Genomic DNA, 15,395 nt, shown 5'->3' on the forward strand with positions numbered 1-15,395 from the left:
GTGTCCAGAACTTTATTCGTCATGATTTATTTATTTATGTATTTTGTATGTACTTATTTTGAAAATATTTAAGACCGGTTTATTTGTATTTTCTTGTTAAAATATCTGTAATATATTGTTATTTAAATAAAGTTTGAGTGCTATTAGCACTGCTAACCTAGCTTAACACAGCTAGCCTAGTTTAGCAAAAACAATCTGTATGTTCTTATTTTGAAAATGTGTAATAGACATTTAATTTGATATTTTCTGATAGTTAAAATATATGTACTATATTAGTGAAATAGTTTGAAAAAAAAGCCTAGTTTAGTACCGCTAGCTAATTTAGCATAAACAATTTGTATGTACTTATTTTGAAAATATGTAAGACTGGTTTCTTGTTAAAATATCCGTAATATATTGTTATTGAAATTAAGTTATAAAAAAAGTATCTGTATGTACTTATTTAGAAAATGTGTAATATACATTTTATTCTCTGATTGTTAAAATATATGTATTATTTTATTGAAATAGTTTGGGGGAAGAAAGCTTAGTTTAGCACCGCTAGGCAATTTAGCATAAACTAGCTGTACATAATTATTTTGAAAATGTGTTGCATTTTATGTTCTGATTGTTAAAATATCTGTACTATATTATTGAAATAGCTTTATTATTAAAACAATCTTAACACAGGTAGCTATTTGTATGTACTTATTTTGAAAATGTGTAGTAGTCATTTTATTTGATATTTTCTGATAGTTAAAATATATGTACTATATTAGTGAAATAGTTAGGTGAAAAAAGGCCTAGTTTAGCACCGCGAGCCAATTTAGCATAAACCGCGAGAGACAAGCGGTAGAAAATGGATGGATTTGCATGTACTTATTTTGAAATTGTTTAGGACAGGTTTATTTTTTCTTGTTAAAATATCAGTAATATATTTAAATAAAGTTAAAAAAAAATAAAAAATAAAATAAGACCAGCTAACACTGCTAGCCTAGTTTAGCAAAAACAATCTGTATGTACTTATTTTGAAAATGTGTTACATTTTTATTTTCTGATTGTAACTATATATATATATATATATATATTATTGAAATAGTTATGGGGGGGGGGGGGGGGGGGGGGGGGGGGAATCCTAGTTTAGCACCGCTAGGCAATTTAGCATGAACTAGCTGAGACAAAAGGGACAAGCGGTAGAAAATAGATGGATGGATAGCTGTATGTACTTATTTTGAAAATGTGTTATATTTTATTTTCTGATTGGTAAAATATCTGTACAATATTATTGAAATGGTTTTATTATTGAAAATGAGCCTAGCTATAAGCACAACTCGCCTATCTTAACACAGCTAGCCTAGTTAAGCAAACAAAATTCGGTATGTACTTATTTAGAAAATGTGTTACAGACATTTTATTTTATATTTTCTAATAGTTAAAATATATGTACTATATTAGTGAAATTTTTTAAGGGGAAAAAAAACCTAGCTTAGCACCGCTAGTCTAGTACTGCTAGCCAATTTAGCACAAACGATTTGTATGTACTTATTTTAAAAATATGTAAGACAGGTTTATTTTTATTTTCTTGTTAACATATCCGTAATAAAGTAAAAAAATAAATAAAAAAAATGTAATTAGCATTGCTAGCCTAGCTTAACACCACTAGCTTAGTTGAGCAAAACAATCTGTATGTACTTATTTTACATGTGTAATAGACATTTTATTTTATATTTTCCGATAGTTAAAATATATGTACTATATTAGTGACATAGTTTGAAAAAAATAAGCCAGGTTTAGCACTGCTAGCCAATTTAGCATAAACTATTTGTATGTACTTATTTTGAAAATATGTAAGACAGCTTTATTTTTATTTTCTTGTTAACATATCCATAAAAAAGTTTTTTTTTAAAATAAAAAAATAAAGTAATTAGCATTGCTAGCGTAGGTTAACACCACTAGCCTAGTTTAGCAAAAATAATCTGTATCTACTTATTTTGAAAACATTTAACAGACAGGTTTATTTGTATTTTCTGCTTGTTAAAAAATCTGTACTATATTATTTAAATAAAGTTTGGAAGAAGAAAAAAAGCCTAGCTTAGCACTGCTAGCCTAGCTTAGTTTAGCACTGCAAATCGCAAAGAGGACGAGCACTTGAAGGCAAAAATAGGATCAATCAATATGTGAGAACAAGAGTTCATTCACTGTTATTGATCAGTGACTGAAAAAAACGTTTTTTTTTTGCTAACAGTCATGTGGGCTGATTGCATCATTTCAAGTAGAGCACCAGTGACACTGTCATGTCCCAGCTACGGTGAAGGCATCATCATCACCAGAAGTGGGTCCTCATTAATAATAAAATGTTTTTAAAAAAAAAGGTCATCTTTGAGGTGCTGGTAGTAGTCACGCCGACACGTTGACGTCCCGTAACGAGGTGACGGCGAGGGCGGGGCCGTTCTGAGCGGGCGGGGCCGAGGCGCCCTGGAAGAGGAGCTGCTGTAAGGAGCGGCGCAGGTTGGGGTGCAGGCGCCGCTGCGTCTGCTGGAAGATCTCCACGCCGACGCCCTTCATGGGTCCGCCCGCCAGCTCCTCGTACAGCGGCACCGTGTACATCCTGGACGTCTGCGGACAGGGGACGTGCGGCGCGTCAGCAAAAAGCCAGACGGCAGGTGCGCGCGGGAGGTCATGTGATCTCACGTGTTTGCGCAGGAAGGCTCGAAGTCGCGGCAGGTCAGGATAGAAAACACTACGGACCACCGTCTGCAGCCAGCGCACCTGAACCTCCGCGTTAAGGCCGTCGAAGAGCAGCGCGTAACGATTGGACAGCCTGGACATCACCTCTGTCACACACACACACACACACACACACACACACACACACACATCATGAAAACATTTAATTACACACACACATCATGAAACATCTTACACACACATACATCAGAAAACACACATTTAGACACTTTAAGAAACATACACAGGTTAAGAAACACTTACACACACACACACACACACATCATGAAAATATTTACAAACACATGCACACACATCATGAAACATCTTACACACACATACATCAGAAAACACACATTTAGACACTTTAAGAAACATACACAGGTTAAGAAACACACTTACACACATCATGAAGCACATTTACTTACACACACACAAACATCATGAAAACATTTACAAACACATCATGAAACATCTTACACACACATACATCAGAAAACACATTTAGACACTTTAAGAAACATACACAGGTTAAGAAACACACTTACACACACACACACACACACACACACACACACACACACACACACACACACACACACACACACACACACACACACACATCATGAAGCACATTTACTTACACACACACAAACACACACACATGAAAACATTTACAAACACATGCACACACATCATGAAACATCTTACACACACATACATCAGAAAACACACATTTAGACACTTTAAGAAACATACACAGGTTAAGAAACACACTTACACACACACACACACACACACACAGACTAAAAAACAAATTTACATGCACACACACAAAACCAAAAAACACACATTTACCATTCACTTACAAAAGAAACACACAAACACACACACACCAAAAAACATTTACACACATACACTTACCAAGAGAAACACTCACACAAACACAAAACACACATTTACACACATACATACACCAACCAAGAAACACACTCACACAAAACCAGAAGCACACACACACACACACACACACAAAAAACACACAATCACACACACATACACAAACCAAAGACACACACATTTACACACACACACACACACACACACACTTACCAAGAACACATTTACCCAATTTTATACACACAAACAAAAAACCTAAAAACATTTACACACACATACACTTGCCAAGAAACACACACACACACACTCAAAACCTGAAAACATTTACACACGCATACACTTACCAAGAAACACACTCACACAAACACACTTACACTTACCAAGAAACACACCCACACAAAAACAAAAAACACACTTTTATAAACACACACACATACATTTGCCAAGAAACACACGCACAGACACACACTTCAAACCTGAAAACCTTCACACACACATACACTTACCAAGAAACACACCCACACAAAAATAAAAAACACACTTTTATACACGCACACACATGCACTTGCCAAGAAACACACGCACAGAAAAAGACACACGCACACACACTTAAAACCTAAAAACATTTACATACACTTACCAAGAAACACTCACACATTTAAAAAAACACACTTTCATACACACACACACACAAAACCTAAAAACAATTGCACACACATACACTTACCAAGAAACACACTCACACAAATCCAAAAAACACACTTTTATACACACACACAAATACGCTTGCCAAGAAACACACACACAAACACACAAAACCTACAAACATTTACACACACATACACCTACCAAGAAACACACTCACACACACACACACAAAAAACAAATATTTACCCACACATACACATTCCAAGAAACACACACACACACACAACACACACACACACACACACACATTGACCTGCCAAGAAACACACACACACGCACACACCAAACCTAAAAACATTTGCACACACATACACTCACCCAAATCCAAAAAACACACTTTTATACACACACACACACACACACACACACACACACACACACACAAACACACACACACAAAACCTACAAACATTTACACACATACACCTACCAAGAAACACACTCACACACACACAAAAAACAAAAATTTACCCACACATACACATTCCAAGAAACACACTCACAGAAACACACACACACACACACACATGCACCTGCCAAGAAACACACACACACACACACAAAACCTAAAAACATTTGCACACACATACACTTACCAAGAAACACTCACCCAAATCCAAAAAACACACTTTTATACACACACACACACACACACAAAACCTAAAAACATTTACACACATTTACACTTACCAAGAAACACACACACACAAATAAAAAAAACACTTTTATACACACACGCACACATACATACACTTACCAAGAAACACACACACACACACACACACACACAAAACCTAAAAACATTTACACACACACACTTACCAAGAAACACACTCTCTCACACACACACACACACACACACAAAACCTAAAAACATTTACACACACATACACTTACCAAGAAAAACACACACACACAACCTAAAAACATTTACACACACATACACTTACCAAGAAACACACACACACAAACGCAAAACCTAAAAACATTTACACACACACACACACACACACACAAAACCTAAAAACATTTACACACACATACACTTACCAAGAAACACACACACACACACACACACAAACACATTCATATACACATTCCAAGAAACACACTCACAGAAACACACTCACACACACACACACACACAAAACCTAAAAACATTTACACACACACACATACACTTACCAAGAAACACACACACACACACACACGCACACGCACACGCACACACACACACACACGTACACGTACGTACGTACACGTACGTACCAGGCAACAAAGGGGCGTGGTCCAACATGCGGTCCAGGAAGAGGACGATCTGGAAGGTGGACCAGGTTGAAAGGTCAAAGGTGGCTACAGCCTGCAGGTCCAGGTGGTCCCCGCTGGTCCACAGGCGGCACAAGTCCTGCACCGGCCCCGTCAGAGCGCCCCCCGCTGACAGGTCGGGCTCATAAGGCGGCGGACCGCAGCCGTTCAGCCAGCGCTGGAAATCCAGACCTGGAGAGGCGGGACAGGAAGTGATGTCACGGGGGAAGCGGCTCGCCGCGCAGTCCCTAAACGCACCTTCCACTTGTGTGACGTCGGGGAAATAATCCAGGAAGTAGTCGATGAGGTCCTGAGCCAGGACACTCTGGAACTTGAACTCCGAGATGTAGTCCTGTTGTCATGGCAACACAACGTATTCAAGTACTATAATTGTGTGTGTGTGTGTGTGTGTGTGTGTGTGTGCACTCACCCGAAGGAAACAGTCGAAGCGTCTGACGTCTCCACACAGCTTTGACAAGTAGGACACGAAACAAAAACCTTTCTCGTAGGTAAAGAGATTCATCAAAGTGCTGGGGTTCACACCTGGAGGGGCAGGGCCAATGGAGTTACCTTTCACCTTGTGTGTGTGTGTGTGTGTGAGAGTGTGTTTCTTGGTATGTGTGTGTGTAAATGTTTTTAGGTTTTGTGTGTGTGTGTGTGTGTGTGTGTGTGTGTGTCTTCACGGTTTACCTGGCTCCAACTTGACCTGCAGCCTGCTCACGGGGTTGTTGTCTCCAAGGAGACGCAGCTGTCTGTGCAGAGCGTCCAATCGAACCACGCTCTCCAGACACGTGAACGCCTCGCCTGAAGAAACAGGAAGTAGGCGGAGAATTTCAACATCTCACCCTGTCAGCAGTTGCTACCACAGACATGTTATAAGTAGACGCAGCATTGGCTGCTGTGACGCGAGAAATTGGGCCGCCATCTTGAAGTGGTGATGAGGAGCCGGCGAGCAGCCTAAACTGACAGTTGACAGGTAGAAAATAAAGATGGTGCTCAGCGTTTTCCTGCTCAAATGAGCGGACTGTTGAAAATAGGAATCGGGGGGATTACTTTTCACAAGTAAGATTGAACATTAACGTACTATTGGTTGTATTTTGTGAAAAGAATATTACCGCAGAGTTGAGAAGGAGCAAAGATCTTCAATAGTACTGAAATCGTAGCCGCCAGCAAACAAGAGTATGACCATAATAGAATTGCTTGTCAATGAAATTAATTAATTAGGGGGGGGAGGGGGGGGGGGGTTTGGTGGTAGCGTGGGGTGTAAAATTGTAACGTCGCGGAAGAGTTAGTGCTGCAAGGGGTTGCTGGGTATTTGTTCTGTTGTGTTTATGTTGTGTTACGGTGCGGATGTTCTCCCGAAATGTGTTTGTCATTCTTGTTTGGTGTGGGTTCACAGTGTGGCGCATATTTGTAACAGTGTTAAAGTTGTTTATACAGCCACCCTCAGTGTGACCTGTATGGCTGTTGAACAAGTATGCTTACATTCACTTAAGTGTGTGTAAAAGCCCCATGTATTATGTGACTGTCAATGCTATCGTAGGCTACAACGGGCAGTGCTACGGTAGCTCGCAACTATGATGATTTTAGCATTAACCCCAACTGTAAGTGCTACCGTAGGCCGCAACTATGTTGTTGTTAACATTGGTATTAACAGTTAGTGCTATCATAGGCCGCAACTATGATGATGTTAGCATTGGTATTAACAGTTAGTGCTATCATAGGCCGCACCTATGATGATGTTAGCATTGGCGCTAACAGTCAGTGCTACAGTAGGCTGCAGCTGTGACTATGTGAGCGTTAGCGCAAACAGTCAGTGCTACTGTAAGCCGCAACTATGATTATGTTAGCATTAGTGCTAACAGTCAGTGCTATCGTAGGCCGCAGCTATCATTATTTTCGCATTAATGCTAACAGTCAGTTCGATCGTAGGCCGCAACTATTATGATGTTAGCATTTTGCACTAACAGTTAGTGCTATCATAGGCCACAGCTATGATGATGTTAGCACTAGTGCTAACAGTCAGTTGTACTGTAGCCCGCAACTATGATTATATTAGCACTAGTGCTAACAGTCGGTGCTACCATAGGCTGCAACTATGGTGACATTAGCATTAACGCTAACAGTTAGTGCTATCATAGGCCGCAGCTATGATGATGTTAGCATTGTTGCTAACAGTCAGTGCTACAGTAGGCTGCAGCTATGATTATGTGAGCGTGAGCGCAAACAGTCAGTGCTACTGTAAGCCGCAACTATGATTATGTTAGCATTAGTGCTAACAGTCAGTGCTATCGTAGGCCGCAGCTATCATTATTTTAGCATTAATGCTAACAGTCAGTTCGACCGTAGGCCGCAACTATTATGATGTTAGCATTTTGCACTAACAGTTAGTGCCATCATAGGCCGCAGCTATGATGTTAGCACTAGTGCTAACAGTCAGTTGTACTGTAGCCCCCGACTATGATTATTTTTAGCATTAGCGCTAACAGTCAGTGCTACTGTAAGCCGCAACTATGATTATGTTAGCTCTAGTGCTAACAGTCAGTTGTACTGTAGCCCGCAACTATGATTATGTTAGCATTGGTATTAACAGTTAGTGCTATCATAGGCCGCAACTATGATGATGTTAGCACTAGTGCTAACAGTTAGTTGTACTGTAGCCCGCAACTATGATTATTTTTAGCATTAGCGCTAACAGTCAGTGCTACTGTAAGCCGCAGCTATGATTATGTTAGCACTAGTGCTAACAGTCAGTTGTACTGTAGCCCGCAACTATGATTATTATTAGCATTAGCGCTAACAGTCAGTGCTACTGTAAGCCGCAGCTATGATTATGTTAGCATTGGTATTAACAGTTAGTGCTATCATAGGCCGCAACTATGATTATGTTAGCATTGGCGCTAACAGTCAGTGTTACAGTAGGCTGCAGATATGATTATTTTAGCATTAGCGCTAACAGTCAGTGCTACTGTAAGCCGCAGCTATGATTATGTTAGCATTGGTATTAACAGTTAGTGCTATCATAGGCCGCAACTATGATTATGTTAGCATTGGCGCTAACAGTCAGTGCTACTGTAAGCCGCAGCTATGATTATGTTAGCACTAGTGCTAACAGTCAGTTGTACTGTAGCCCGCAACTATGATTATGTTAGCAGTAGTGCTAACAGTCGGTGCTACCATAGGCTGCAACTATGGTGACATTAGCATTACCGCTAACAGTTAATGCTACCGTGGGGCCACAACTATGAATCCATTAGCATTACCGCTAACGGTCAGTCGTACCGTAGGCCTCTGCGGTGATCCTGCGCTGGGCATATGTGGCGAGACCCTCGCTGAGCCACATCTCCTCCCAGGTGGCGTTGGTGACGGCGTTACCAAACCAGCCGTGCGCGATCTCATGGACGACGTCGATCAGCAGGAAGTCCCTGCTCTCCAGGATGGAGGCGATGATGAAGGTGAGACAGGGGTTCTCCATGGCGACGATGGGGAAGGAGGGGGGCAGGAAGACGATGTCGCACCTGAGGGCGGGGTCACTGTGAGGAGCGTCCATGTTGGCGTTGACTAAGCCACTCACCTGCCCCACAGGTAGGCTCCAAACAGATCCTCGGCCACGCCCAGCCAGCGCTCCACGCTGCCCCCTAGCTTCTTCACGGCACAGGACAGCAGGCACGGCTCCGCCCACACGCGGCTCCTTTAAGAAAGCCACAACAATCAACACCTGCGTGCGATCAGCCGGCGGCGGTCAAATGAGGAAGCCGACCTCGGACCGACGTCTACGTGCTGCAGCTCGCCCGCCACCAACGCCACCAAGTAGGACGGCACCGGGAAGTCCATGGAGAACTGGAAGACCCGGTCCTGTTTCGAGTAGGAGCTCCGACACGCGCTCATCAGCACCGTCACGCCCTCCGGGACCTGCGAGGCACACGCACGCTCACTTCCTGTCTTGGACCTGGCCCCCGCTCCCCGGCGCTGACACTCACCCTGATGGACGCCGTGTACGTGCTTTTCACCGCCGGGGTGTCGAAACACGGGAAGAAGGAACGGTTGCACACCGAGTGGCCTTGGGTGAAAACCAGAGGACCGCCTTGGCCGCAAGTCAGCTCCGAGTCCAACCACCAGATCTACACACCAGAAACTTACGGTAACGTTACCATGACAAAAATTATGTCCCCTCGGGGGGGCGTGAGAGGTCATAGCGTATATCTTGACACATACAGATAGCTAAATAAATAAACGTTCACTCCAAAAGGGGCGTGAAAAAATATTGGTCCCCTGGAGGGGGCGTGAGAGGTAATAGCGTATATATCGTGACACATACAGATAGCTAAATAAATAAATGTTCATTCCAGGAGGGGCGTGAAAAAAAAATCGGTCTCCTGGGGGGGGCGTGAGAGGCAATAGTGTATATCTTGACACACAGAGGTAGCTAAATAAATAAACATTGACTGCAGGGGGGGGGGGCGTGAAAAAAAATCGGTCACCTGGGGTGAGTGAGCGGTAATAGCATATATCTTGACACATACAGATAGCTAAATAAATAAACGTTCACTCCAAAAGGGGCGTGAAAAAATATTGGTCCCCTGGAGGGGGCGTGAGAGGTAATAGTGTATATCTTGACACACACAGATAGCTAAATAAACAAACATTCACTCCAGGGGGGGGGCGTGAACAAAATGATGTCCCCTTGGGGGGCTTGAGAGGTAATAGCGTATATATCTTGACACATAAAGATAACTAAATAAATAAACATACACTTCAGGGGGGGGCGTGAAAAAAGTTATGTCCCCGAGAGGGGGCGTGAGAGGTAATAGCGTATATATCTTGACACTTAAAGATAGCTAAATAAATAAACATACAGTTCGGGGGGGCGTGAAAAAAGTTATGTCCCCGAGAGGGGGCGTGAGAGGTAATAGCGTATATATCTTGACACATAAAGATAGCTAAATAAATAAACATACACTTCGGGGGGGGGCGTGAAAAAGTTATGTCCCCGAGAGGGGGCGTGAGAGGTAATAGCGTATATATCTTGACACATACAGATAGCTAAATAAATAAACGTTCATTCCAGGAGGGGCGTGGAAAAAAAATCGGTCTCCTGGGGGGGGCGTGAGAGGCAATAGTGTATATCTTGACACACAGAGGTAGCTAAATAAATAAACATTGACTGCGGGGGGGGGGGGCGTGAAAAAAAATCGGTCACCTGGGGGTGAGTGAGCGGTAATAGCATATATCTTGACACATACAGATAGCTAAATAAATAAACATTCACTCCAGGGGCGGGGCGTGAACAAAATGATGTCCTCTAGGGGGGGGCGTGAGCGGTAATAGTGTATATCTTGACACACACAGATAGCTAAATAAATAAACATTCATTCCAGGGGGGGGGGGCGTGAACAAAATGATGTCCCCTTGGGGGGCTTGAGAGGTAATAGCGTATATATCTTGACACAAAGATAGCTAAATAAATAAACATACACTTCGAGGGGGGGGGGGGGCGTGAAAAAAGTTATGTCCCCGAGAGGGGGCGTGAGAGGTAATAGCGTACATATCTTGACACATACAGATAGCTAAATAAATAAACGTTCATTCAAGGAGGGGCGTGAAAAAAAAATCGGTCACCTGGGGGTGAGTGAGCGGTAATAGCATATATTTATTATTTATATATCTTGACACATACAGATAGCTAAATAAATAAACATTCACTCCAGGGGCGGGGCGTGAACAAAATTATGTCCCCTAGGGGGGGCGTGAGCAGTAATAGTGTATATCTTGACACACACAGATAGCTAAATAAATAAACATTCACTCCAGGGGGGGGGGGGGGGCGTGAACAAAATGATGTCCCCTTGGGAGGCTTGAGAGGTAATAGCGTATATATCTTGACACATAAAGATAGCTAAATAAATAAACATACACTTCGGGGGGGGGGGGGCGTGAAAAAAGTTATGTCCCCGAGAGGGGGCGTGAGAGGTAATAGCGTACATATCTTGACACTTAAAGATAGCTAAATAAATAAACGTTCACTCCAGGAGGGGCGTGAAAAAAAATCGGTCTCCTGGGGGAGCGTGAGAGGCAATAGTGTATATCTTGACACACACAGATAGCTAAATAAATAAACATTGACTCCAGGGGGGTGGTGTGAAAAAAAATCGGTCACCTGGGGGTCAGTGAGCGGTAATAGCATATATCTTGACACATACAGATAGCTAAATAAATAAACATTCACTCCAGGGGAGGGGCGTGAACAAAATTATGTCCCCTAGGGGGGGCGTGAGCAGTAATAGTGTATATCTTGACACACACAGATAGCTAAATAAATAAACATTCACTCCAGGGGGGGCGTGAACAAAATTATGTCCCCTTGGGGGGGTGAGCGGTAATTGCGTATATCTTGACACATAAAGATAGCTGAATAAATAAACCTTTACTTCGGGGTGGGGGCGTGAAAAAAATGATATCCCCGAGAGGGGGCGTGAGATGTAATAGCATATATCTTGAACCATACAGATAGCTAAATAAATAAACATTCACTTGGGGGGACGTGAACAAAATGATGTCCCCTAGTGGGGGCGTGAGCGGTAATAGCGTATATCTTGACATATACAGATAGATAGATAAACATTTACTTGAGGGGGGGGCGTGAGGTGTAATAGCATATATCTTGACACATACAGATAGCTCAATAAATAAACATTCACTCCAGGGGAGGGGGGCGTGACCTATATGATGTCCCCCGAGAGGGGGCGTGAGCGGTAATAGCGTATATCTTGACACATACAGATAGCTAGATAAACATTTACTTGAGGGGGGGCGTGAGGTGTAATAGCATATATCTTGACACATACAGATAGCTAAATAAATAAACATTCACTCCAGGGGGGGCGTGAAAAAAGAAAATCAGTGCCCTGGGGGGACGTGAGAGGTAATAGCATATATCTTGACACATACAGATAGCTAAATAACAAAATGATGTCCCTGCAAATAATCATTAACTTTAGAATATGATGCCAGCAACACGTGACAAAGAAGTTGGGAAAGGTGGCAATAAATACTGATAAAGTTGAGGAATGCTCATCAAACACTTATTTGGAACATCCCACAGGTGAACAGGCAAATTGGGAACAGGTGGGTGCCATGATTGGGTATAAAAGTAGATTCCGTGAAATGCTCAGTCATTCACAAACAAGGATGGGGCGAGGGTCACCACTTTGTCAACAAATGCGTGAGCAAATTGTTGAACAGTTTAAGAAAAACCTTTCTCAACCAGCTATTGCAAGGAATTTAGGGATTTCGCCATCTACGCTCCGTAATATCATCAAAGGGTTCAGAGAATCTGGAGAAATCACTGCACGTAAGCAGCTAAGCCCGTGACCTTCCATCCCTCAGGCTGTACTGCATCAACAAGCGACATCAGTGTGTAAAGGATATCACCACATGGGCTCAGGAACACTTCAGAAACCCACTGTCAGTAACTACAGTTGGTCGCTACATCTGTAAGTGCAAGTTAAAACTCTCCTATGCAAGGCGAAAACCGTTTATCAACAACATCCAGAAACGCCGTCGGCTTCGCTGGGCCTGAGCTCATCTAAGATGGACTGATACAAAGTGGAAAAGTGTTCTGTGGTCTGACGAGTCCACATTTCAAATTGTTTTTGGAAATTGTGGACGTCATGTCCTCCGGACCAAAGAGGAAAAGAACCATCCGGATTGTTATAGGCGCAAAGTTGAAAAGCTAGCATGTGTGATGGTATGGGGGTGTATTAGTGCCCAAGACATGGGTAACTTACAAATCTGTGAAGGCGCCATTAATGCTGAAAGGTACATACAGGTTTTGGAGCAACATATGTTGCCATCCAAGCAACGTTACCATGGACGCCCCTGCTTATTTCAGCAAGACAATGCCAAGCCACGTGTTACATCAACGTGGCTTCATAGTAAAAGAGTGCGGGTACTAGACTGGCCTGCCTGTAGTCCAGACCTGTCTCCCATTTGTGGTGCATTATGAAGCCTAAAATACCACAACGGAGACCTCCGGACTGTTGAACAACTTAAGCTGTACATCAAGCAAGAATGGGAAAGAATTCCACCTGAGAAGCTTCAAAAATGTGTCTCCTCAGTTCCCAAAGTGTTGTTTAAAGGAAAGGCCATGTAACACAGTGGTGAACATGCCCTTTCCCAACTACTTTGGCACGTGTTGCAGCCATGAAATTCTAAGTTAATTATTATTTGCAAAAAAAAATAAAAAATGTTATGAGTTAGAACAAAGTAAAGCCGCTGCTCCTCCACATGGAGAGGAGCCAGATGAGGTGGTTCGGGCATCTGGTCAGGATGCCACCCGAACGCCTCCCTAGGGAGGTGTTTCGGGCACGTCCGACCCACGGGGAAGACCCAGGACACGTTGGGAAGACTATGTCTCCCGGCTGGCCTGGGAACGCCTCGGGATCCCCCGGGAGGAGCTGGACGAAGTGGCTGGGGAGAGGGAAGTCTGGGCTTCCCTGCTTAGGCTGCTGCCCCCGCGACCCGACCTCGGATAAGCGGAAGAAGATGGATGGATGGAGTTTGAACATCAAATATGTTGTCTTTGTAGTGCATTCAATTGAATATGGGTTGAAAATGATGTGCAAATCATTGTATTCCGTTTATATTTACATCTAACACAATTTCTCAACTCATATGGAAACGGGGTTTGTAGATAGGAAAATAAACATAACTCTGGGGGGGGCATGAAAAAAATTCTGTCCCCCAGGGGGGGCGTGACAAAGAATAATTGAGAACCACTGACTGAACCTTACTTAAAATTCCCCACGGCCATTGCGACCAAAACTTGCATTCTTACCGCCGGGCCGTCGGTGGTGGTGTAGCGGACCGTGACTTGGAGCAGCGTTCCCGCCTTGAGGGCGGCGTCGGGCAGGCCGATGTTGAGGGCGGAGCCATACTCGGCGAAGGGGTCGACGTGGTAGGTGAGGGAGGCCGGCTGCTCCTGCGGGGAGGCGGGGAGCTTGCAGTCTATGGCGTGGATGAGCAAGGAGGGGTGGGAGTCCAGGACCAGGGTGTGGACCCCCGGCTGGAGCGGCACCAGGTCCAGGACCAGCCAGCCTGTCATCTCCTTCATGGCGAAGTTGAGGCGCAGGTCCAAGTGGAAGTGGCGCAGCTGGAAGCGGCCGAAGTTGGAGGCTGACGCCACGTCCACAGGCGGGCACCGCTGGGACCCCCGGGCCCGCCTTGCCGCCCCGGGGTCCCCGACACAGCGCCCCCCGGCGGACGGGGACTTCCGGCAGCAGCACAATGAGGTGGGAGTTCTGTGCGGGGGGTCAGCCATCAAAGTTGAAAAAAAAAAAAAAAACTTTCTATCAAGCACTCCAACTCACTGGACTCGACCCGAGCAGGACCAGGACTTGATTCGGACCCGGTCTGAACGGACTACAGTCCGTCCTGGAGGACACTTGAGTGGACTGCAAGGCACCGGCGGCAAACATCATAGAAAGCACTTTTAGCTCATTAGCATTAGCTTCTGGACGACACAAAGTCCCAGGGAAATCCATATGGACCGGGACCGACTCCACGGCGCTCTGGGCCGGCACACACATGTGGACTCAGCCCGGAGTCGCTGGACCAGCTCGGTGGTCCGGTCCGGCGGCGGCGGCGTCCGCTTCGGGACGCTTGAGACACTTTGGAGCGGCGAGCGGAGGACAAAACAGGAAGTGAGAAGAGCAGCCAGAGTTCATAATGGCCGCTGGGGGGCGCTGAGGAGCACCGCGCAGCCGGGTCAAAGGGCA

General features: G+C 44.1%; 1 protein-coding gene across 2 annotated transcripts; it reads right to left on the reverse strand.

Moving 5' to 3' along the window:
- Positions 1-1,888: 1,888 nt before the first annotated feature.
- rnpepl1 (arginyl aminopeptidase like 1) lies at positions 1,889-15,353 on the reverse strand. Of its 2 annotated transcripts, XM_072914991.1 has the most exons (11): positions 14,456-15,350; positions 9,600-9,740; positions 9,380-9,531; positions 9,194-9,310; positions 8,902-9,137; positions 6,310-6,423; positions 6,050-6,162; positions 5,878-5,971; positions 5,584-5,811; positions 2,671-2,813; positions 1,889-2,595 (listed from the first exon to the last, which is right to left on the reverse strand). In XM_072914991.1, the coding sequence occupies exons 1-11, from the start codon at positions 14,936-14,938 to the stop codon at positions 2,377-2,379; spliced, it is 2,040 nt and encodes a 679-aa protein (XP_072771092.1). In that variant the 5' UTR covers positions 14,939-15,350; the 3' UTR covers positions 1,889-2,376. The 2 variants fall into 2 exon arrangements, with proteins under 2 accessions (XP_072771092.1, XP_061828454.1); XM_061972470.2 differs by having other exon boundaries at positions 5,584-5,971; positions 14,456-15,353.
- Between the last annotated feature and the right edge of the window lie 42 nt (positions 15,354-15,395).

This window comes from Nerophis lumbriciformis, linkage group LG17 (assembly GCF_033978685.3).
Source record: "Nerophis lumbriciformis linkage group LG17, RoL_Nlum_v2.1, whole genome shotgun sequence".
Classification (NCBI taxonomy): domain Eukaryota; kingdom Metazoa; phylum Chordata; class Actinopteri; order Syngnathiformes; family Syngnathidae; genus Nerophis; species Nerophis lumbriciformis.

Excerpts from the sequence above, each read along its gene's own strand:
- rnpepl1 (XM_061972470.2), bottom strand. The coding sequence starts at position 14,938 with ATGGCTGACCCCCCGCACAGAACTCCCACCTCATTGTGCTGCTGCCGG. Across the intron at positions 9,741-14,455 it reads CCACCACCGACGGCCCGGCG|ATCTGGTGGTTGGACTCGGA; the intron begins GTAAGAATGCAA and ends TCTGGTGTGTAG. Across the intron at positions 9,532-9,599 it reads CGTACACGGCGTCCATCAGG|GTCCCGGAGGGCGTGACGGT; the intron begins GTGAGTGTCAGC and ends TGTGCCTCGCAG.